Source organism: Cyphomyrmex costatus, unplaced genomic scaffold (assembly GCF_001594065.2).
Source record: "Cyphomyrmex costatus isolate MS0001 unplaced genomic scaffold, Ccosl1.0 scaffold193, whole genome shotgun sequence".
In the NCBI taxonomy this organism is placed as follows: Eukaryota; Metazoa; Arthropoda; class Insecta; order Hymenoptera; family Formicidae; genus Cyphomyrmex; species Cyphomyrmex costatus.
This window is the reverse complement of record NW_017275965.1, coordinates 1,349,707-1,374,872: the sequence shown is the minus strand read 5'-3', so window position 1 is coordinate 1,374,872 and position 25,166 is coordinate 1,349,707. Positions and strand designations below refer to the sequence as shown.

Here is a 25,166-nt window from a genome sequence, read left to right as displayed (position 1 = left end):
TGACTTCTTAGACTCGCAATTTCACAATTCATTTTCTTAAATCAAGCCTTATTTCGTCTAGAGCTTGAAAGCGGAAAGAAATAACGTAGCATTCGCGATGGGTGCCCCACGTTCACCGGGAAACGAGAAAAGAATTACAAACGTGATCAAATTTACTAGAATATTTATAAATGTATTGGTTAACACTTAATAAATTTGCTCAAAAAATTTGTAATTATTATTCCGTTTGAAAATACTCAATCGATCCCCAGCTGCAAAGAACAAGCCTATACGGCGTATACACGTCGGTACATTCGAAGTTGGCGCGGGCGGCGCTTCGGTGCCGCGCTACCAGGCGGCGCCGGCGTCGCCGTGGCAACATGGCGGGCGCGTGTCACATTTGACGGATGCCGTTGCGTGGTCGCGTGGTGAGAAGAAACTGCCGGAGAACGGTTCTGGGACCGCTGTGAATCGGCTCCGAGTGACCGAGTGTAGTGCGTCGCGACGCGACGGACGCGCGGCGTCCGACATCGCGAGGAGGTCATCCGGCCGGCCATCCTGGAGCCCGACACCTGGGGGACGCGCGTATACCGTGAGTAAATAATGCGTTTTTCGCGCAACATTACAAGTCCCGGTCGCGAACCTACGCGGTCCCACTCCCTCGCCGACGTCCTTCCTCCTCGAGACGGCGATTCCACCGTCGTCGTCGTCGTCGTCGCGGTGTGCGTGCACGTTGCCTGTGTGTGTTGCGTCGCCAACGCCAGAGCTGAGGGTGGGGTTCTTCCTAAGTCGCGGGTAAATACGCGTCCCAGGACACGCAAGACCTTCGCCGAGAATCTGTCAGTGTCCTCTCGTTTGTGCCGCGAACAGGTTCGCAGTTGGTTAACGTTCTTCGCCGATTTTCCCGGACGACATTTTGGAGAACCTTCTAGGTATCGAAATCCTTATCGGTGTATAGATTTCGGAGTTGGACAACTGCGCCTATTCAGGCTGCTTTCCTTTTAGGAGACACAGTCGACGAGAACGTTCTATCCTTCTTAGCATTCAATGAATAATGATTCATTCATTCAATAAAGCCAGAACGATATATACTTGTGTCTCCTAAAAGGAAAGTAGCCTCAAAGTATTCGAACGATAAGGGTAAAAGATCCGAAGAACAAAAATCGGAATATCTTTTCTATCCGAAGATTCGGAATCGTCTTGCTCCAATTTAGTTAATATGTGCCCTGAAGGTCACAAAAACACAGTTGTGTATTTTGAAAGCAGGTGAAGAATACAAGAGTGAAGCAAATTCATTAGGAGTCGACCAATAAAATTACAGAGGCGGAGGCGTTCTGGGAGACGCTATTAGCGCTATTTGTGTCTATTCTATTCTTATTTTAATCTGTGTAATAAATGATGTAGATAGAATGATATAAATAGGACTAATACGTCTTCTCGAAGGCAAGCTATAAATATTCTAGTTATTTTCTAATTTCTTTGATCAGCATTTAATGAATTCGCTCTTTTATTTTACTTTTACTTTTGTAATTTTCACCTGACGTCTATTTTTACCCCGCAGTAGAACTCTTTCTCGCTTTCGCCAAATATCAAACACGTACCTGTCTTATTTTAATAAGATGTCCCAAAAATGTACACAAGTTCGATCACAGACCTATAAGTTTCAGATCTGGTTACAACATGAACAAACAGCAATCAACCCCCTGTTTACATGGTGCTTGCTATTCTTTTTTACCTAACACAATGCAGGTTTTAATCTGGACACTTAATGCAACTGGTGAAGCAACAATAGCATGAAAAGATGTTACATTTTCTAATACACTGTAATTAACTCTAGCTATACACACTGAGGTCTCAGAAATCCCAGTGCAATTTGTTGAATCAAGATTTTTCGCGTTTCTGAACTTTTCTTTTTCTTTGAACCATATATACCTCGAAGTTCTTTGATTCTATCGACTTTTACACATTATAAACTTGTTTCTTAATCAATTCTCTATCGATTAAAAAAAAAATTAATCGAAATATGTTCATATTTTTATGTAAGTCACGGTAACAAATATGGATGGAGTCCAGGGATCCGAGTTTATATATCAAGAGTACAAAAAAATGTTGTTTGTATAGCTAGAATTAATATCGCTGGATTTATAAACAATAGCTTGTTGCAACGCTGTTGCCTTCGTGCCACGTTTTCATCAGAACATCATATACATTTGTCGCGTCATATTACAATATGACACATTTAATGTCACGCAGTCGAGTGCGAGTCATCGATCGATGACTCGTCGTTCCTTCGACGAGAGATTTGAACATTCGTTTCTAAGAGCGAGGGAGAAAGGGGGCGGGAGATCTCATGTTAATTCAACTCCATGGATCTCGGCTCGGAGATTATCTCGAGCCGGCCTTGAGTCGATACTTTCCTCGCATCCTACGACGAGAACGGGCCTTCGAATTTTGAAACGACTGCGTCAGTATTCGTACGCGGAGGCGAGCCGTGGGGTTTATAAGTTTATTATACATCGAATCACTCGAGTCGCAGATTGTACGACTATTATTGATTAACAAGTGCAGTCACGTGTGCCGACCGACGCCGTTTTTCTTATAGTCCGCTTCAATGTCGTATAAGCTGGCGCTCATACCTGCGCTTTATTGTAGCTCGAGGCGAAGATCCGTGCGGATTATTTCCGGCGGAGATATCTCGATTATCAATAACGCTCAGCTGTGACTCACGTGTGAACCTCCCACGAGTCAAACTGATCGACCTTGCTTTCTGTAAATTTTTTATTTTCGTACTACACTATTGGAAAATTTGTGTTGAATTTAATATTTCACGTTTACATTTAAAGATTGCGTTCGGTCGTTTGGTATGCTACGTCGTACACATATATTTCTACGGTATCAGTGTAATTATATATTAACAAAAATGAAGTATTTTGACAATATGATGGTAATTAGTTATATTGAAAGTGAATTGGCAAAAAAAACCTAAATTTGAGCCCTATTTGTTTAATCATTTTTCTTAGCGGTCATTGTACAGTAGTAAAGTTTTTCTCTCCTCTAATCTTATGCAAAAATAAAGGTCTATGTAAAAATTCATCCGGACGGTATTTTTTCCGAGGTCTTGTCCAATTTTCGTCTAAATTGACTTTACTTACACAAGTGTAAAGGTAAAGTGTATTTCAAATTTATTTCTTCTACAAGAGTGTGAAGATAAAAAACATTTTTGTAGTTCATAGACTATTTTATTTATATCGATTCCTACAATACTATGATTATTATTCGGAAAAAGGGACTAAATGTATTTTTTAAATTGCAAATAACTTTTTAAATATTGATCATAATAGAGAAACATTATACATGTAACTTCTCAAAAACATTACATAAATGTACAATTAATATTATTCCCATTTATTGTATAATAAAAAGGTAGCAAGTTATTTTAATTTTTATCAAAATCAAGATTTTGTAATCAGATCTTTATTCTGTTCATTTCCTCAATTTCATTAAACCATCAAAATACATAGTTATATGTATTTTGTATATATGTATTATAAGTATAACATTTTTTTGCTGTATATATAGAGATTACCTCATAATGTTATCAATCTTCCTTGCTTTGTTGTTTCGTGGAGTCGATTAGTTTTACTTCTGAAACTATACTCATACATATCCTAGTTATTCCAGTTTCGAAAGAATAGTTACTTTTAGAGTACCTCGTATAAATTTTAACGTCAACGATCTTTTACTTCAAGCGCGAGATAAAGTCACGCGAGAGTCGGCAGCGTATAAGTTAAGCACTTTAGAACGATCGATGGATCGCATGGGAAAAGAACGCGCTCTCGATAGGATGGGATCATGCACTAATCGTTACACCTCCCGCGATGAGATGGGTCATTATCCTTTCTTCTCTGCATCGCATCGCTCGCTGATAGGATGCCTCCGGAGTGTCGGGTTTAACGACTGCGCCACTTCAGTCGCTAAACTGTCAATCGCGTCGTTAAGGTTGTAGTTGAGGTTCGACGTACGTCGATTAATGTGTCCATGTACGCGTGAACCGTTACGCGCATCTTGTGGTTGAAAAAACGGATGACACGCCGAGACGAGTAACCTATTTATTTAATTTTTACGCATTGTGAAGATCAAATTACTCGATTTTCAATAAAAAATTACGGCAAAATAAAAATATCACACTTTCGCCCTGATTTGTAAAGAGAAATAAAGTCACGGTTTTTTCAAAATGTGATTTTTTAGAATTACACATGTAAAAAAAATTATAGTTTTTTCTCAGAATTTAAAAATACATTTAATTTGTAAAGAGATAAAGGGAAGAGCCAATTAACGTTTTTGTTTATTTAAGCGTGACAATAGATTAAACTTTGTTCCGTAAAAATGATCGCCTTCGAATTCGTGAAACGATATATTCCCGATTCTTTTTGTAAAGTACTTCCCCTATATTTTTCGCTCGCACCTGCTGGCAGCGAGGTCGTGAGATCACTCAGAGACTGTGAGAGAGTTTGATCAATGACGTACGAGCTTTAATAAAGCAATAACGGTAGTGTCCAAGCCCGGGGCTCGCACACGTCGCTCACTGCATAACACGTTAAATATCACGGATTTCAATGATGAATTTTACAAAAATCGATTAATAAAAATTTAAAGGTTGTGCACTCAATATCACGACGAATTATAATTTTTATTAGTATCGATTTATGTGACTACAAAATAAGATTTAATTCCAAAATGAAATAAGATTTAATTCCAAATAAGACTTATAAAAAAAGAATAAGATTCGACTTTTCAAAATTTAAATTAAATTTAAATGGTTTTTCCTGCTTTGTGGTTCCTTTTAGTACCCTTCAATGAGATCAAGATTACCAAACCTCAAATCTAGATTCAATTCTTATCTTGTTCAGAATATTGTACTAAATGTGAAATTGTATCATTTCACCTTGTATAAGGTAACCTGGCCCAATTTGGACACTCTAAGCTTTGAGAATTGCATAAAAGGCATCGTCAAGGGCTTTTTGAGTCCAGGTTGCATAATGTTTAATGGATTGATTTGAATCCACATGATCTGGAATAAAAAATTACTAACAATAACATGGTTCACAAAGGCATTAATTTATTTACTGATTTCTACTTACAATTAGCAGTATACATACAACATGTGTTATTGCTGAATGCGAATAATATAAAGACTTTTAAAATACAATAAATTTAACTCACAGCACTTTTCAATAATATTAAAAAGCCGCTCTGGTTTCCTAAACAGATTATGTTTTGCCAATATTGCACGTACAGATGTGAAATTTTAGTAAATTAATTTCTTCCCGGAAGCCTTTATCAATTGAAGTTATATTATACGTCACTTGCGTCACTTACGTGCACTTGCGTGCACTTGCCGTGGTGCGTGCTCGGACTACTCGGACATGACGAGAGATGGTTCACATTGGGTTCACCGTACGACGAGTTCCTTTTCTTTAATTATAAATAAAATATTGTGAAAAAATATTAACTAAATATAGTGTCGTAAAATATACATATAGAGCTACAATAACATGAACTACGAAAATTAATAATCACTTCTGATAATTATAACAAGCAATTACTTAGCTATGAAATAGTATAACACGACCACGTCGTATCACTCTTTTCTGCTTTTGTGAATGAAACAGAATGAAAATAATATTTCAATACAAGGACTCTTAATATAAAAATGACAATAGTGTAATACAAAAGGACTGGTAAGAGTCAAATTAATAGAAACAATTTTTATCAAGAAATTCAAATAAAATAATGTAAAACAATGATTTAATTATACACTTTACTTTAACATTCGACGAATTAACGTATAGAGCACAAGTACATGTTTCAGCTGTATGATTCAGCCCTTCTCTCAGATGTTCAACAATTGTATAACATGAAACCCACATATTATATTCTAAATCGTAAAATTGATGTATATTAAAACCTCTGTTTTGAAGAAAAACGATGCGATGGACATTCTGGACAAGACAAAATCATCCTTGTTCATCAATTTTACGGTTTAGAATATAATATGTGGGTTTGATGTTATACAATTGTTGAACATCAAACAGAATGAATAATACGATTTAAGAATCGATGCAATCGAGTCGTACGGATCGTCTGCACGATTTATTACTGTCATCTGTAGAATTAATCGTAATAATTATATATGCAAACAGCGAGTGGTCTACATTAGGCAACTGTCCAAATTGGGCCCGGTCACCTTACATATATTTACGTCATGGAAAACTGTATACGTACAATATCATGAAACATTATTAGCTGTACTTTATACTGTACTTTATACTGACGAGATACGTTGGAGCAGCACAGCTGGTCACCGCGCGACGACTGGCGCGGTATGCAATATGTTAAAATTATGTCGGCCGCATTTCCTTCTCTCTTCTTCGCGATAGCCAGCCGTAGCGGCTGGCGGCGGCAGCATTCGATTCACTTATTGCATCGTCCGTTCGTCAGTGCAGTGCTTTCGAGTGCGGCGTGTGCGCGCCGTCGAGAGATTCTCGGGTGACAGGTCCCCGCACGCGTGCACTGTTTACACCATCATCGTTCCGCGCGCGGATCGTTACGAGAGTGACTCTCGACTTTGGCTTCCGGCGATGGTGCAGCGAGGTAATCTAGATGCTTATAAATCACGATATCAATCCGAGTAATGGCGAGCAGAGTGATTGGCGATCTCGATGGCCGACTTAACGACAGATATATACTGAAGACACATCGAGGACGTATGAATTTTAAACATATCGCACCTTCGCAAAAAAGTCAAGAATATAAAATTGTTCAAAACAGAGGAAAGAAAATTGCGTTATAAAATTAATAAACTTATTACGGCGGTAAACATATGTAAGTTAATTTTGAGTTGATCGCTGTTTGTTTCTAGTTCTTTACAAATAATGTAGATATCAATTGTATTATGGTATTCATGTTCACTCTCAAAAACACTACCCTTATTTTGATCTGTCATTTTCCTTTGAAAAGTATTTGAATTCAACTTGTATTATTATCCCCGGCCGATGTATTTAAAATACAATCCCCACGTAATACAAAATTCACAAGATTTCGATTTGTGTCACTTTTCTCGCGGACGTGCGACACGAGAATTATTTGTATTTTTGTTTTTAGGTAACACATAAATAAATCCGTTATCGGTCTTTTCTTCACAATTTCTCAGCTCGCCTCTCCGGATATTTAATACCGCGGTTATATGTAGGACTGATTGAATTAACGGGAATCTATTGTCAGCAAATACAGGCGTAAATTGCGAATTTTCGTTTTACCGCTCTAATCCCAAGCGCAGTTACTCTCGTATGATGCATCATGAATATAGTCGCGATAAAGCGCGCTCGACATGACGCAGCTGCCACGTTGCAACTGCAAAGTGCAACGGGGCGATTACCGCTTAATTTCTCTCCACTATAATACCTATTCCACATCGTACACTATCGTGTATACGGGATTTAGACGAATCCACAATCCAGCGTATACATAACGGCTTGGAACCGCTTAACGGCCGCTTTAAATTAATTGTGACAAATACTGTTGAGATTTTCAAGATTCTATATTTCTCCACGCTCTTGCGCTCAAGTGTCGTTTTCTAAATCGCACGCCTTGTTCAGTCTGCAAAAAGGCATCCGATCCGATCACGAGTTTGCGAACCGAATCGTTTATCATTTAGATTTCTACGTCTTGCCTTCGGATTATCGACTTGAATTTTATTATTTTAAAATATTGCAAACATGATTGTACTTTTGAAGCGAAATACGCGTGACGGCTTGTTTATATATATATATACAAATAAAAATAGATTAATTATTCGGATGTAAATTTATCCGATGTATTTCTCTAAAGTCTTTAAAAGTAAAATCTTACTTTTAAGAATTAACAATTATAGGCCACTTTTTTTCAATACTACTCCATTTGTTGCTCTTTGGATTGGAATTAAATTCCACTCCGAAGATTTTAGACATTTTATGTAGTTTATTTGATGATGAGTGCTGGTATCGATATACAATTGAACGGAAGTACGACCTTATCGCTCGTTGAAGTGCTAAAACAATATGAGTAATTCATGTACAGCCCGAGCCCCATTAAAAAAGAGCGACTCAAGCATGTACTTGAGCGATAACTGATATCGTTCGTGAGCGCGGTTTATTTTTACCCTGCGGCGATGTGCTAAATACGATCGCGTCATCTCCATCGTCGGACATTGTCGACTTTATTGCCTTATGATCCCAGGTCGTTCAAGACTCGCGGCACCTTATTCGTTCCACGCGAAAAGCTGCTCTTATCCGGCACCATGCTTCGTAATTACAATAGCATCGGCTGGCGCGAAACTACCGTACGAATCCCCCCCTCACGCTCTTTGTTGCTGGTGTTGCCCGTTTTACACGAAACACCGTACAGTACGGTACGCGTACCGGTTCTGCTGTCGATCGATAAACAGGAATAAAGAACCGCACGATACTCGGTAAAACGCTCCCCGACGTTACTCCGGAGGCAAGTAACAGCCTCGAACGAAATTTGGTGCCCCGAGAGAGAGGCTCGTCTCTCTTTTTTCTCTTTTTACATAAAATTACACTTGCAAAACGAAGTAACGGGACAGTGCCAGAGTTGATGGGGAAAAAAAAAAGTGCTTTTGTCTTTACTCTGAACATTTTTGCAAAAAACGCGATCGCAGAAGACGTCGCAAGCTGGATAAAACTTTGTAAGAGACGGGTACGCGTCTATGATACTTTTATTGGGGGTAACTATAATTGTTGGCTCCATATGTGGAACATAACACGCTCTTGAAGGCAGGTCGCAACAGGCTCGCAAGCCTGTACTTATTTATTGTGTAACGGTGATGCCATTAACCGCGCCGAGGATTACCCCGGTGACCCTATTTTGCGTTTATTTCCTACCCAACTCTCATTGTGATCGTCTCGTGTCGGGAAGGAGACTGGGCAAGAATATCCCCCCCCCCCCTCCCTCTCTCGCTCATAATGTAGTCGATTTTATATGCGCTCGTCGGGCTAATATCTGGAACGTAACAGGTTCTTTTATGGATGTGGGCCCTCTACGCTCCGCGTCGCGAGGCCCGCCTCCTCACATAATTTATCGCATTCGCGTGGGCGTCGTGCGTGCATGCGGTACTGCGAGACGCACAGGCAACCTGCAGCCCGCGACGCGCTTTCCCTTTTTCGGAAATCCGGTCCCCCCTTTTCTCTCCCCTCTCGACGAAGAGAAGATAGAAGGCGTGCAGCGTGTCCCGCGTCGGGACACCCCTGCGTATTGTTCTTCCCTCTCGAATGTGACTGTTCGAGACGGAAATGAACGTCCGACGTTCCTTTCCTTCCGTTGCGATCCGTTCCTTGTCTCGCGCGGAAATCGCGACCGCAAAACGCTCGAAAATGTCAGATGCGAACTGTGACTCTCTTGCATTTCGCGATACGTCACGCATTACGGATATTATTAATTCATTAATATCAAGATTTCTATAGATATTTAGAGGAAACGACGATTTTGTTGAAGTATCTAAAAATTTAGATAGATACGGATCTAAATTTTTAAAATTTGGTTAAAGCATTAGATATTTAATACTTTTTAGTGTCAAAATAATCTACTTATGAGTAAATAAATGAATATAAAAATAATAATTAGATTTCGCTCGTTTTCCGCAATGCAAAGTATAAAGAAAAAACGGTCTAAATCGAGCGTTTTAAAAAATAATGTACTTTAAAAATTCTAAGATAAATGAAGAAAATGTTGATTTACCATAATATATCATATTAACTAAAATGTTAAATTTTATTTGAGAAATATGTTTCCATAGTTTGCTTACAAAGTATTTCTTCAATGTTTCATTTTTGTCTATATTTTCACATAATGTTTGTATCACTTTCTAGCATTTTTGTCTTGTATTAAATTAACACAAAAATTTGAACGGATGATTAGGAACATATCTTAAATTTAACACGAACTTTCCAACTGTATGAAAAATTTTGACATTCTAGCAATGACAGCGCCCTACATAATTATTTCGATATGATATAAAAGAATAATTTTAAAATCTGTATCTATCCTAACTTTTCAGACACGATTAGCAAAGTCGGTCTTTCTGTGTATATTTCGTGTATATTTAATACTAATCTGAAATACGAAAATCTATAGGCATGTTATATAGAAATACAATAGTTGTCGACTGACTTTGTTCGAGCCTAATGTTTCCTCGTCTCAATAGAATAACATTAATGCACACTATTACGATGATATGTACATATATGTATAGCACGTACGGCACAGATGCACGCAATCTCACACACGCGTCTATTTCCACGTTATACATCTGTAATAAAAACGCCGCTTTGTAACCGAAGATGTAGAGCATAACATTGCACACGTGATCACGACATCTTGTTGCATGTGCCATCAAAACTGTTTATGAAGAAGAGATGTAGGCCGATATTCACAATCGACTCTTATATTTAAAGCTGCAGTCTTAAATACAATCTTAAGATGTAATAAGCTGCTCACAGAGCCATTAGCATCTTAAAATATTACTCATTGAAAAGATATTTAAATTAAAAACGGACTATGAATATCGGCTGCAGATATAGTTCCCGTAAAAGTTTATAGGAAAAACAGCCCAATGAATTCACGACGCCTTTTAGCCGCTCCTCGCTCGTTTTCCATAAATGCATCAAATAAAGTGCGGGCGTTTCACCGGGAATTGTTCGGCGAAACGTTTGCACGACAAACTCCAGCCGCTTCGCTCTCCACGAGGCTTTCGACATCGCGAATAATTGCCGAAGCTCATTGTGATTCAACAACGTCGGAATGCATTTTCGTCAGCGTCGCGCTTTGCGGGTTCATTTTTATTCATACGTCGCATGAATAAAATAAAAGCGTAGAATGCGCTCAATGTATAATTTAATTTTTATTCCCATTTGATACGTAATGCTGACTGATAAGACTAAAGACATTTATACACACAGACTGAATTTTAAGCCTCCCACAAAAAGCACAGCTTTGACTCAATTTGGGACATCAGAACCGGAAAGGCGGGAGATGACATTTGCTCAAATACTTGGCGCAATCAACGCGATGGCCTAAAATACAGAAGCCGAAGCGATTCTTTATTGTCTCGTTAGTGCCAGTCTGGCAAACCCACGCTCAATTTAACAAGCACGAGGACTCGTTAAAGAGTCCTGATTGCCTCGGAGCTGAATTGTATTGAAATCCGTAGATATATGATACATAAAGCAACGATCTCGTACGAGATACGATATGCTCTCACGGCTGTAGGACAGAAATGTTTACATATCTGATCATTAACGCGTATCTGCAGGGTACGCCTTTAATTAGAATCACATGGGATATTAATGACGTGCAATTACAGCGATAAAACGCAAGGTATACCCGTGACTTACGACGAACGTAATCATACGTCAAATCTTGATCCTGTTAACTTCTTAAGTAAAGCTAACAATAGTAATTCTTTAATAACAGTTCTTATTAGATTATTCAATGTGGAATTTGATCAAAGTTTCTCTCTTTTTCACCACCCGGTATACAACCTTCCGCTGCAACGTACGTGAGTCTTCGTACTTCTTACTTCCTGCGACAACAATGTCGATAGTATCGCGCGGAATGTTTTTATGGACGAGTGGACAATTAAGTGTTCCTCCTTCAGACAATGGCAAATCTTTCCGGCACTGTTTACGATAATTTGCATAGCGGATTATCTTTTAAGACTCAATATCACGTGAACATCGATAAAATCAATCGCTTCATGCGGTTATTATGTAAAAAAAATTCTTAAAACGACAGTTTAACGTTTTTCGTGCAAATAATTAATCTATGTTTAATTGTGGAATTGGAAATACTTTGCCAGCGATTATTATTATAACATATTTTAATGTTTCGACGGATAATCTAATTTTATGAAATCATGACTCCGTTGGTTTTTCCTACAATCTCGATCATCGCATGCCATTTTCAGCGCGAGTACTCATCAGCCGGAAAAATCATTCGTATATAGTTTTTTGCGCGATGCTGATGGATCAAATGCTAAATGTGCAGCATTGCGTTTGACATAATTGGATATCAAGATTACAATGCGTCATGCATCCAGTGAATCATCGACATTCTCTTTTCAATCAAGATCTTTAGGTCCGTTTAATCCCGCCGAACTGTAGACCGTCAAAATATACGCTGCTTATACGAACATGCCGGAAATGAGCAGTTAATTGTAAAGAAGAATAACACAAGAGAGAAGATAACAAAGCTTATCATTCAAAAAGTGATCAGCGAGTCTCCTAATTTAGCTGACACAATTTTTCTCAGACATTCGTCGACGTCTCAATCCCTCTCGTCCTTCTCTGCGTTTCTCTTTTGGCCTGCCATGGCAAGGAGGGGCGACAGTGAGAGTATAGTTCAAATGTCATTCTGGTTTATTTTCGTTTATATATAGACGCGAGAGAGTTCAGCCGGTGTCACTTACCCCTGAATACCGGCGACGCTCGTCCGATGATTTTCAGAAAGCGAGGAGAAATTCCTCCTCCGCGTGCGATTGGAAGTCGCGAAGCTCAGCGTACAACAACATAAAGAACATGCCTGATAGAATAGAAACGCGAAAGACTTCTAATATGAAAATTAGTATGTATAATTATACAGTCGAACGATAAAAATATATGATCGATTATCGATTTCAAACTTTTACCGTTTTTGACGTCGGATAATCTCGCGCATGTGTTAGGTATATTTTCTATATCGTATGTTGGATAGAAGACCAAAAAATGATTCTGATATTTGATACCTGCAATCGATAGCTGCGATGGTGGTTCTTTATTTTAGGCCATTCTTTCTTCCTACAATTTATTATCGTTCATTTCGTAACTTATATACCTTGTAAGCTTTTAACTGCGATATCCCAGATAAAATTTTTATCTCCGTATTCGATCTCAATGGTTTTAAATATGCATAAACACTCGGTTGATGTATTAGGTTGGAACAAGAATTGGAAACGCTACGAATTTGGAAATTTAAGCAACTATAACCTAGTTAAAAATGAAATTTAAATTTAATAAAAGCATTTTAAATCTTATAATTGTTACTTTCGAAATGTCATATTGTATGCTTTTGAGTATTTTTAGTAATTTTAAAATTACAGCTTAATTTAAAGTTCAGAAAATTTATTATTTTTATGATAGCGCGCTGATGTAAATTAATTTAATATTTTAATATTTTTACTTATTATATATATTTTTAGAGTCTTTAATTTTATGATTATCTCTTTCAACAAACATATGTATCTGAATTTTTATTTCATTCCACATTTCTCAAAACAAGTTCAGTCCAGAAGATAAATATTTTTCTCGTTTTAAGTACGGGAAATATATTCCTCGTCTCAGTATATTCCGTGACGAAATAAGAAATCATGAGAATAAACGGCATTTTGCATTCAGGTCATGCGTGACAGATGCAAAAGATCGAGTCTCCCGTTACACGCTGCCTTTAATCACTAATCGTATGTATAAATTGTCGATTAATTAGCGTTACGCGATTACAAATGACGTTTGCATAGCTCATTGACGCGACACTTTGATCGCTAGCGATCTAATCTTCTTTCTGCTTGTGTATACAATAGTTGCTCGCTTCACAATAGCAGGCATAAGTATAAATTAAAAGAAAAAAGGAATAAATATGAGAAACGCACATGCAGATTTGAGTCTTCACGCAGAAACAGGTGCAGTATATCTCGAAAGAGATGGATATATGTTGACATGCAGGTTTTTTTAAGACTTCTTTTGAAGATGTACGTAATATTTGATAATACATATTATACGTCTCCGTATAATTTTTAAGAGAGTATTTCATTCTCTCGCGCGATTTTATTTGTTTGCGTAACAATTGTATTTTTTACGTATTTTATTCGAATCACTCAAAGCCTACCAAACTTGGTGCACAAGCTATTGACTCATCGGTTTAAGATAAATGTCGGGTTATAAAATTTATTCGTACTTCTAATTAACACTTAATTTTTCCAATTGGATAAACATCTATGTGAGTTCAAAATGCCGCTATATTAATTTTAATACAATATTAATTTAACACACTTTTCTTATTTACTACCATCTATATATAAATCGAGAATATATATTGTAAATTTTAGAAAGATCTCTTTCAGCTGCGCCGAAGACTTTTATTAATAAAAGACATTTTGGAAAATATATTTTAATGTAAAAAATTTACTTAAATTACATTACATCAAAAAATAATAGTAGAGGAAATTGTTTATAAAAATTCGTGCGGCAGTTAAAGAGTTAAGGTACCTATATTAATTATTAGGATATTGTTAGTATAATAATACACTGGTAACACACACACGTGCATGTGAGGTAGATTTTTAAATACTCTCCGCGCGTGAAATTCTTCTTTAGACTCGTTTATATCGGACCTCTGTGTCGCAGTGCGACTAAGTACTATATCGCACTTGAATTCATAGCTGCGCTCTCAGCATTCCCAGACGGCAGCTCTTGTTTCACACTACTCTCATGCTTTCAACTTTTAGATCTTATTTATGTTCTTAATATACTTTTTTGCGAATTTCACAGCATGCACGAAACTGTCGCGAATAAGAATGTTGCGCCAAGAATATTTTATATCGGTCTTTACATCTTTTTTTTGCTCACAAATTACGATTTTACCATCGATTGATTGTGTCAGATATTTATTAGGCTCACAGTAAGCAGTTTCATGACATTGTTGAAGATTGGTCGATTCAATGTCGGAAAGTTTCATGAATCTCAAATCGCGAATGAATTCTAGTCGAACCGTAAATCATCGCACGCGAAATTTTTGTTCCCATCGACATCTCGCGTTCTTCGTGACTAAGGATCGTTTGGCGAACGTCGCGCGTCGTGACAAGCATCATGGTATATAATGAGAAGGAAAAGGGACCAACTATAGGTCGAGGAACTCTCTTATTCGATAAGCGCGGAACTTTGGATTCGGCCGAAACCTGCATTTCGGGTTAATGCTCCGCGTGACATAAATCCTCGGCCAGAGAAGGGTGACTCCACGTTCTCTCTGTCTCTCCTTTTTTTCTTTCTCTCTCTCTCTCTCTCTCTCTCTCTCTCACTCTCTCGTCTTGACGTGATCTTCGTGATCAAGCATCGTTTGTTCGCGACGAGCTCTGTCCACCGAGGATCTCTCCGCTGAAATTACGGTGGTCCTGTAAATGAGGAGTCCCGAGTTCGACGAGGTCTACGGGTCGTTAGCGCGCGAGAAGTCGCTGACATCTCGGGACACTCTTGGTGCCGGTGCAAACGAACCGAGAATCCGACGACATGAATCGCCGATCCCTTCGACGACATTCCGGATCTCGTCGGTTTCATTTGCCGAACCCATAAATCTCGCCGGGAGACGCCCGAAATAGAATAGTTGTGGAGAAAATCCTTGCTTGAATTATCCGGAAGAGACAGAAGATTTCCGCCTCGCGGGCATTCGTTTGCCTCTCTAACTGCCTCTGTAACTAATCTTTCAAGGCGGTGAGAAAAGGGAAGGGTTGGATTCTGTCTTCTGTCTTATTTCCGTTTTCTTTCGAATTTACATAATTCTTTCGTTGCCACGCAAACGAGAACGGTTTAAGGACAAGTTTTATTACGCTGAATAAATTTTTATGCAAAAATTGAGCATAAATTGTAAATTTTGTTCGCTCGAAGAAGAAATTTGTTGATATAATTTATCGCTAAATGAAGAATCTTCGTTGAAATTCCAGAGTTTTGCATCCGTCGTAAATTTTAATTTTTATTACAAACTTAGTCCGTGCGTTCCTTGGAAATTTTCCGCAGAAAAGTCATTGCGTTTTCTCGGGAACTGTTATCTCAAAAGCAGACAAGTTGTACCAAGTTATTGAAAATACAAACAAAGCGTAATAGTCTTTTATAACCGTCTTTTATAGGATGCACGTTTTGTTACGGTGGTGAGTCGAGTTTGGAAACAGACGTCCTGCAATGCCGCGAAGAAGGAGAAACTATTACGCAGGCCATAAAAGCGCTTACGGATTAACGATCCGTAAAAGACCACGATGACAGAAACCAAAAGGAGCTATTAGCCCTCGCCAACAACTTACACGGCACTTATCCGCTTGCCCGCATGTAAAATCGAAACTGCTTAAGCTCGTTCACGCGGAGATGCGTTCTTTCGATCGTTGAGAACCTACTTGGATGAACATCGTTTATCAATCAGTCTTTATCTTTGGGTTTTCCTTTCCAATTGAAAAAGAAATCACTCATTTGCTACAACAACGACATAACTCAGAAAACAAAGAAAGTTTCCCGAAAATCAGTTTCGATGTTTTTAATCATTCAAATTTTTGGAACATTAATTTTGAAAAATGAAATGTAATTTTAGTGTAATATAAAATTACCAGATATTTTTACTGAAATCGGAGATGGGTTTCAATTTTTTTGTGAAATATGCTAGCGAAAGAAGATAATTCTTGTGGAAACTAGTTATTTTAATTACTTCATTGTGCTAACGAACTGTATTAGGTACATCAAAATTTAATATTAAAAATTTCAGTGTTTATCATTGTATAAATTACTATCAATAGCACATAAAAACTGCTACACTTAATTTACTACATGAAATGAGAAAGAATTGAAACCGAATATCGAATAGGAAGAAGAAAGTGTAGGTAGGGTAAAGATAAGTACATTAAAATAGAATCCAAAACATAGTTATGTTTTTCAACTGTTTATTCTGATAATAACTAAACAATGCATTGTTACAGATAGATTGTTAAGAAAATTATCAATGGAACGTGATAATTTTAAAGTTATTTACTACAAAACACCTGGTCAGTTATTAACCATATAGTTAAAAAAAAAATACAATATTTACATTGTTGCGAGGTTAAAGCTTAGCCACAAATTAACCAAAAAATAAAAAACCGGGTTTTAATATAATAATTGATTGTAAGAGAATAACAGCGTTCTTTTAAAGATGGTATATCCTTTTCTATTTTCTTTTTATGCTCCTATTCTTTTTCTACAATCAACTGGAAGATAATAATTTCTTACTTATGTCGTTGCAGCAAAAATAAGTGAAGTAATTTTTATTTCTGATCTCTTTTCATAGAGTTTATTTTCGTTGAACAAATAGAAGTTATCCGCGAGATAATCTGCCTTTCAAATATCTTCGGAAGCAATAAAAACGCAGGGAATCCTTGGTGTTTTAATAATCAAGTTTTATAAAAGTTGAGGGGGTAAGACATGAAGATTTCTCGCAAGTTACATGAATGCAACCAACTTTTGAAGCGCGTTTCTCCTCGAGGCGCGCGCGCGTGCCGGACACGTGCACGCGCTCTCGCAGTCCCCTTTAAGTTCCTATGTGCCCTTCCACATTCGTTCACGCGTTAATGTCCGCGCAAAGAGAGAAAGAGAAAGAAAGAGAGAGAGAGAGAGAGAGAGAGAGAGAGAGAGAGAGAGAGAAGAGAAATAAGGAAGGAAGGAAAGAGAGGTAAGACGCGGGGAAAGACGCAACACCGTGTGCCATCGTGGTTTTTTGAGTGTTCCAAAAATATACCCTCGACTCGGGGAAAGATAAAGAGAAGACCGACTGGAATGGCGGGGGATTCGGAGGGAAAGTGCGAGAGAGATGGTAAAGGAGGATGCGTCGAAAGAGAAAGCGAAAGAGTTGCAGTGGCAGAGACGAGATTAGGAATGCCAGTCTTCGGCAACTAGTCATCTTAGAATCGTGCTCGTGAGTGCCACGCTTTCAACAAAAGGCAACGCGAAAAAGAGCGAAATCGCAACCGCCCATACGATTTGGCTCCTCCATTCTTCTACAGCCGAGATAAATTGAGATGACGTGTTTATGAACGTATTTTAACAATAAGATATTGGTAACAATTTATACAATTGCGAAGGAAATTCTAATTTCTGTAGTGTTTCTATCAATGTACAACAGTTTAATTTTTTAATCTCGATGGTTGAACTCTTCATCTTTTTCTTATTCTAATGTACATTTCTACCATTGTAAAATAACTTCGGTTTTTAATTTAGTTTTTATATTCTTTTAATCCTTAGAATTAAAAAAAGATGAAAAAACAGTTAAACCGAGATTAAAGTTAATCTACGGTGGTAGAAACGGGCATAAGAATTAAGAAAAAATGAAGAGCAAGTATAGTTGAGCCGAGATTAGTCTTAATTGGTAATAACGAGAATAATTTCTACAGTTGAAGTCATTGAATTAGAAAAACAGGCTCGATTAATAACATGCGCAGACACAATAACGCTTGGAATTGCATTTTAACGACGCTTATTGCCGCTCGAAATACGAAGCGAGAGTGATGCGCGTGCAATATCATCCCCTTTGACATTCGCAGATCATCTTGCGATCGATATATCGGCTTGCGGCGACCGCAAGCCATCGTCGTGTCTCAGGCGCAATCCGCAGTGACGCGTTCGCGGCTAAGGATGCCCTTAAAAATCGAGAGTGGCACCTACAAGGTGAACCCGGTCGCGAAAAAGAATGTCTCCAAGTTCCTCCTCTGGAAACATTGGCGGCGAAGGTAGGCAGTGAGAAAGAGAGACGTTTGCAAATGATTGAAACACCCCTGAAAATTTAACAGCGAACTCCTAAGATTCTTAACAATTGATTCCTATTGATCCAACAATTAACATTATGTGCGTTGCACTTTTAGATGCATGTTTTTTTTCTCATTGAGAATAACACGTTTGTTGTATTCAGGTGTACGATACTTTTATCCGAAGTGAATAACTATTGATACAATTGATGTTTAGAGTGTGGCGTTAACAATTAACCATTAATGATAAGCTAATGTTCCATTGACATAACACGCGACAAGCGTCCCTTGGAGTCCTAGATGTTTCACGGTGAGCGATTAGAACGTAAATGGGTATTATCCAGATTCATTAGTGTCGCAATGCAGTGGTGCATTCACATCATGCATCCGCCACTCCTGATACGCCAAAACGAATCTAGTATTCGAGAGACAGAATTCGAGATGTACTCGACAGACATCGAGTGAGAATGAATCCGTCAGAATATATCTTCACGGTCAGCGTCGCCTTATGAGAACGTCGAGGTCTCCCGAGCTATAGAAATTGTTACACGTTCATGTGGAATAATACTTTGACATTTTCCAACGTCAATAATTATGCCCCGTCTGTCCACGTGCGTCCACGCATACAAACACACGTTATCGTCGCCATCATCATCGTCATCGGCGATCGAGCATGATTCGTTCACCTTGCACACCTTAGTCTTGCTTGGCCGCACGCCTGTACCCCACGATGCACTTTAAACCGTTAACTTGCAATTATGTCAGCGCCGATTTCCGCATCGTAAACAACATTGTACAACACCGAACAGCCTTACCTACACGCGCGACTCATTTCTTCAATCCGTTATAAGCGTCATATACATTACACGCATGAGTGCAGTTTGGAGCTCGGCGTACTTTTTTTTTTTTTCTTTATCAAGAAGCCACATTGATGGCAGTGAAAGCGCTAGAAAGTACATTATGTGGTATTCATATGCTTTAAAAAATATATAATTTGGAAAATATGTAGAAATTGAAGAAGGAAGGTCCAATTACGTATTGTATTATATACTCAAAGATAAAAATATGGTGACAGCAACTATATAGATGACAACTGTTCAAGTTTTATATGTAGATAATTAATGTATGTAATAATTATAAAAAATTATTTATTTAACTATGTACATTAATTCTGCATAAACCTTGTACGATTATCACCTATGTTAGATAATTGTCACTATGTTTTTCTCTAAGTGTATAATTAAATATAATTGCACCTATAAATGATTGCAGCGTGTAACGGTTTGAAAAAACGAGACACTACATCTCATATTGTGTGATTTGTTCGAAGAAGCTTCCCCTGTTTCTATGTACATTACACTTTTGCGATTACATGAGCGAGTAAACGCGCGACAATCGTCGATTGAACGATTTGTTCCTTTTGCGCAAGACGTCTCGTCTTGAACTGTCGCGCAAGTTTAGTCGCTAATGTGAGAACCATTGCATGTAGTTTGATCGCATTTGATATGCACCCGCTTACTACTAAGCCACGATTTATACATAAAGGCTATCGTTCTTTTCAGTCGCACTCTCTGAATTTTCTCTCTTCAAAACGCACATCTAAAAAGTATATCTGTTTTTCTTTTAAAGAAACGTGCGACTAAAACGAACAGACCTATAGTTGATAACTCCAATGCGATTCGCGGCGAATGACCGATGCTGTTCGTGCAATTAGCGCGTGCAATTAACACCGGCGCCAATTTGCCGACAATTTAATTTGCGCGCCGGAGCTATTTGCACAAGTCTCTCGTCTGTGAGTGACAAATCAATTGCTAGAAGCTGGTGCCACTCTGCAATAATTTTCGAAATTCAAACACACACACTGTTTTCCAAATGTTTCTTTGCCGATTAGATAATGGACATTTAATTCATAGTCTTGCTGCAATCACATTTTTTATGAAATTATTTTTCTAATTTTTATCTTAAAATTTGGTAAAAAGATAAATCGTATGAGGAGATTTTGTCATGCATAAGATAAATGTTTCAATAACTAAATCTAGTGATTAAAAAATCAACAATATGAATTGTTTGAACACACAACACACAAATTTGATATTATTATTTAGATATTTATTAATAACAGCAAAGAAGGTAAAATAAAGGATTAAATATTTTTTGTATCAAATTAAGTAATAGAAACATAATTTGATTGCGAATTATTGAACAATTTTTTCAAGTGTCGCACAAAAACAGTTATATTTAAACTTGAGACATAAACTGTGTTTGGTTTAAACAGTTCACGTACTATAAGTTTCATTTTATCTTCCTTCCATAATAAACGATAAAAACGCAGCCATAGTGTTTACATTTTTTAATTTTTTAAATATTATATTTACCTAAACACGTAGGCTACGTTCCGACAGCGTGCTTTCAATGCATTTATCCTTATTTTTCGTCTAACACTGAAGGCACGCTCCCAGAACGCAATCCAAATATGTTTTTTTATTATTATAAAAAATTAAAAATTAAATTTCAAAAATTTCAGTTCATTTATTGGTATAATTACTATAATTGATATGGTAATATATCAATAAGATTTTACTTAAATGTATATAAAGAAGGAATAAAGGCTAATAAGAGTCACGCATCAGTATTAACACAAAAAAAATAAATATCTTCAAAACTAACATATATATATTAATAAATATGCAAAAAGTTTGAACATTTTTTAATTTAAAAGTTACAAAAATAAAAAAATTAAGAAAAGATCGACGCTGTGAAAATATTACATGTTTATATTTTGGCCCTCTTCAGATATACAAAATTATAATGAAGAAATTTGATGAATATGGTAATCTGATGGTTTTGTTAAAAAAATAAAAGAAGTAAATAAAAAAAATAATAATAATAATAAAAAGGTAGAATGAGAAATTGATCAGAGAAACAAAATTATTCGTCAAGCGATTGGATGACCGATTGCGAAGATTTCTTGTTATTCTCCGCGTCCACAAAATAAAGAGATCCATGTCAAAGATTAAAATCGCCAATAATATGAAGTCAGATAAAATAAAAATTTTGATGTCACATAATAATTATATACCGTCAGATATGTAATAAATAAGTAACACGTTATTCTGTCACAACGAACAGAACTGTAATGTGATTTTATTATACTTAAACTTTTCTTTTTTTTTAGATTTATGTTAATATTTTTCAATCACTGACAAAGTTTTATGCAGATAATAATTCCTCTTTTGTAATGCTACTAATTAATAATAAAAAATCGTCGTTTTTTTGTCTCTTTGACTCGATATTTCTTAAAATTACGACGTGATAGCTAAATTCAGTCAAGCAGGTAAAAATATCGGAAATTACTATTAATTTGTATTACAAAAAAAGGTCAAATTTTATTAAAAGCTGTTATTAATCAATAATAATACAAATTATACCTTTATTATACCTTCAGATTATAGACTGATTATACCTTCTTATTAATTTAGTCATTGGAATATTTACTTTATAACGCAACGCGGGAAAATATGGTATTTCGTGACTTGTGGCAATAAAAATCTGTGCCTTATTCATTGCTTTGATATTATGCAGAAAAATACGAAAGTCACGGCGAAATTAATATGACTGCTTCCGCATAACGTATGATGTTTGCCTTCGTTAAGTCATGAGTCTGATGGTTATTGCACCGCAAAAAAAGGACTTTCCACCCGGATTTCTCCGCGTTAAAGGCATTAAAGTGCCGCGCTTCTATCGGACAGTTATGTGCTACGCGAATTCGATATCGCTAATTACTCTCGTTACATCGGTAATGAGAATATCCGGCCTTCCGGCCAGTTGATGCCACATCGCAGAGCTTAGCTCGCCGCGCCGCGGTGAAAGAATTCTGAGGGAATTCTCGCGACGAAACCGAGACTTACGAGACCTCCCGCTCGTGGCCGAGGAACCGTTGTAAAATCTATTTTTGCTATCTACGAGATTCCCGACATCAACGTTATGTCGTCGAGTTTATTCTGAGGGAATTCTCGCGACGAAACCGAGACTTACGAGACCTCCCGCTCGTGGCCGAGGAACACCGTTGTAAAATCTATTTTTGCTATCTACGAGATTCCCGACATCAACGTTATGTCGTCGAGTCTCTCGGCAAGATCCCTCCCGTCCCTTCACCGTCCCATCCAACACTGTAATATTATACATGCAGAATACTCCGGTCTGTCCGACAGTCCGTCGAACACATTGCGGTGCCACCAGCTTCCATCTATACGATGTTCTCGAGCTCTCTCGGTGATATACATACATGACGAAAGAAAACAATCAGAGACCAACCATAGCTTATCAATTGCCATTACACTGCACGAATGTCATGTGCAAAAAAGCAGTCGCGGCGACCGCTGGCAAATGCTAATTCGTGCCGCTTTCTCGCTTGCTTCGAGACGATGTGACATTCACAAAAGAAACAGAGAAATGCAACTTGTTCCGTTGGACTTGGCATAAAAACCATCGGAAGGCGGTCATTCTTTGAGAACGCGTCTCGTTATCAATCGAGGTCGCTCTCCTGAACCCTTTTTAAACTTTTCCAAAGTCAAGTAATCTGTGTCAGAGTCTCATATGGAAACACTTGGTGTTAAAAGACTGTTTCTGTTAGTATCGCTATACAGAGTGTCCGATAACAGACGCACTTGGTGAACAACATGATATTTCTTGTTGAAAAGAATTATAAAGTATTTAATATTTTCTCATAATTTAATCAGAGACTAATTTTTTTTTTACTTTGCTGATTCGCTCTATTTGACCATAATTTATTTTTTTACATAATTGATTTTATTAAAAAATGTTCTATGAGATATTTGATGACTCGTTTGTTAATGTAAAATCTTTTTGTGTAATAATTTCTTTTTATTTTTTAGAGTTTTTGAATCATATTGATTCAAATACTATGATGATAAATTTGGACAAACTAACAGGGTTGTAACATTAAATATCTTGATGATAAATGTCAAAATAATTAAAAATTTATAATTAAAACAATGTATATTAAAAAATAAATTATTAATGAATGATGAATTATTAATTTTAAACATTTATAGTCTTTTAAGCTATGATAGATTGGAGTCTCAAAAATCTCAAGTAACAAATGTTAACATTTCGTCGATGATGTAAAATTTTATTTCTTCCCGTTTAGCAATTTAGATTTTTAAGCTTCATAGATTTTTATTTTTTATTTATGTTGTACCGGATTGTATAAAAATCTGAAAAAATTCTTGCATATTTGTAAAATTGTAAAATTAACAACAACAAGTTTTTACTCTTTATCATAGAAGTCGGATTGCAATTTACAGATTTAAATTTATCTGTAATTTACAATTAAACTCTATCGAACCTTAAAAGTCAAAGCTTGACGAAATGTTATATTATTTATTACGTATTATTTATTACATGAATATCACCAATGCGCTCGCAGGATCGCACACCCTGTATTAAGATACGCATATGCACACATGAATATCGTAACCGCACCGAGCTCGAGAACACTCTGACACGCGTGACAGTATACGGGATGAGAACCGGACCTGTGCAGTGTGCACGAGGATCGCGTGGACGAAGAACGGCAGCCTCGGCGCGGCGGTGGCGAGGTGGCGGGTTTGGAGGACTCCTGTACCGCGACGGTGACGTCGTCGGTACCTGGAGCCGGTGGCATCCGTTCGCATCGACGCACTAGACCGCTCTCCCTGGCAGTGCAACCTCTCAACTATCATCGCCTCGACCCGGATCCCCGACCGCCAGCGCAGATCGCCACCAGGCATCACCCCAACATGACCAGCCAGGAGAGCATCGGCAGCTGCAGCCTGGACGTCGACCGCTCTGCGTCCGACCGATCAGGTTGGCTATCCCGCATTGAGAGACACGTAATCCCCACGATTACGTGACACGTTATCAATAAGAACTTAGTAACCGTTATCTTATTATTATTGTGAATTATTTAATCGTTCCATGATTAAATTATTCTTTGACTAAACAACTTCACTAGACAACTTGAAATGAAAGTAATTTAACTTGAAATGGTTAAAATATTTTTATTTCTTCACACACAAATTGTCTAATTAAAAATTTTCCTTAAGTTGCGTATTTTTCTGAAAATATTCAGAAATCTGGAAATATGTATAGAATTCGTAGTATTTAAAAATCATATAATTTGTAGATAAATAATTAGGGTTTCGCAGAGAGAGAGAGAGAACCAGAAAAATTCAAAAATTGAAATGTTTGGATGGATTACAGATTTTTTAGATACTACTATTTTTAGGAAAAAAACTATTATGATTCTTTGAGAAAAGAACCTTGCTGCAAAATAATCTTCCCTATCGAAAAGAAGGATCGTTTCTCGTAGACCTCGGTCGGGCCGAGAATGATTAGACGCGTCACTCGAGTGAGGAAGTCATTCCGCGGAAAAAAGTGGAATGCGCTTGAAAGAACGTGGGATTATATCGTACAGTTTATCTGTAAACCAGTTCTTTCAATTATCCGAAAATGCGGCACTTAATTGACGATGAAAGCCGCACATTAAATGTCCAACAACCATGACATT

General features: G+C 37.3%; 1 protein-coding gene across 1 annotated transcript in view; it reads left to right on the top strand.

The window, feature by feature from the left end:
- LOC108772909 (uncharacterized) overlaps nucleotides 1-25,166 on the top strand; it is a 41,037-nt gene that overhangs the window by 9,650 nt on the left and 6,221 nt on the right. Inside the window, exon 6 of the mRNA XM_018538560.1 lies at nucleotides 24,162-24,463. Coding sequence (XP_018394062.1) covers nucleotides 24,162-24,463 — 302 coding nt within the window. The remainder of the gene's footprint in view (nucleotides 1-24,161; nucleotides 24,464-25,166) is intronic.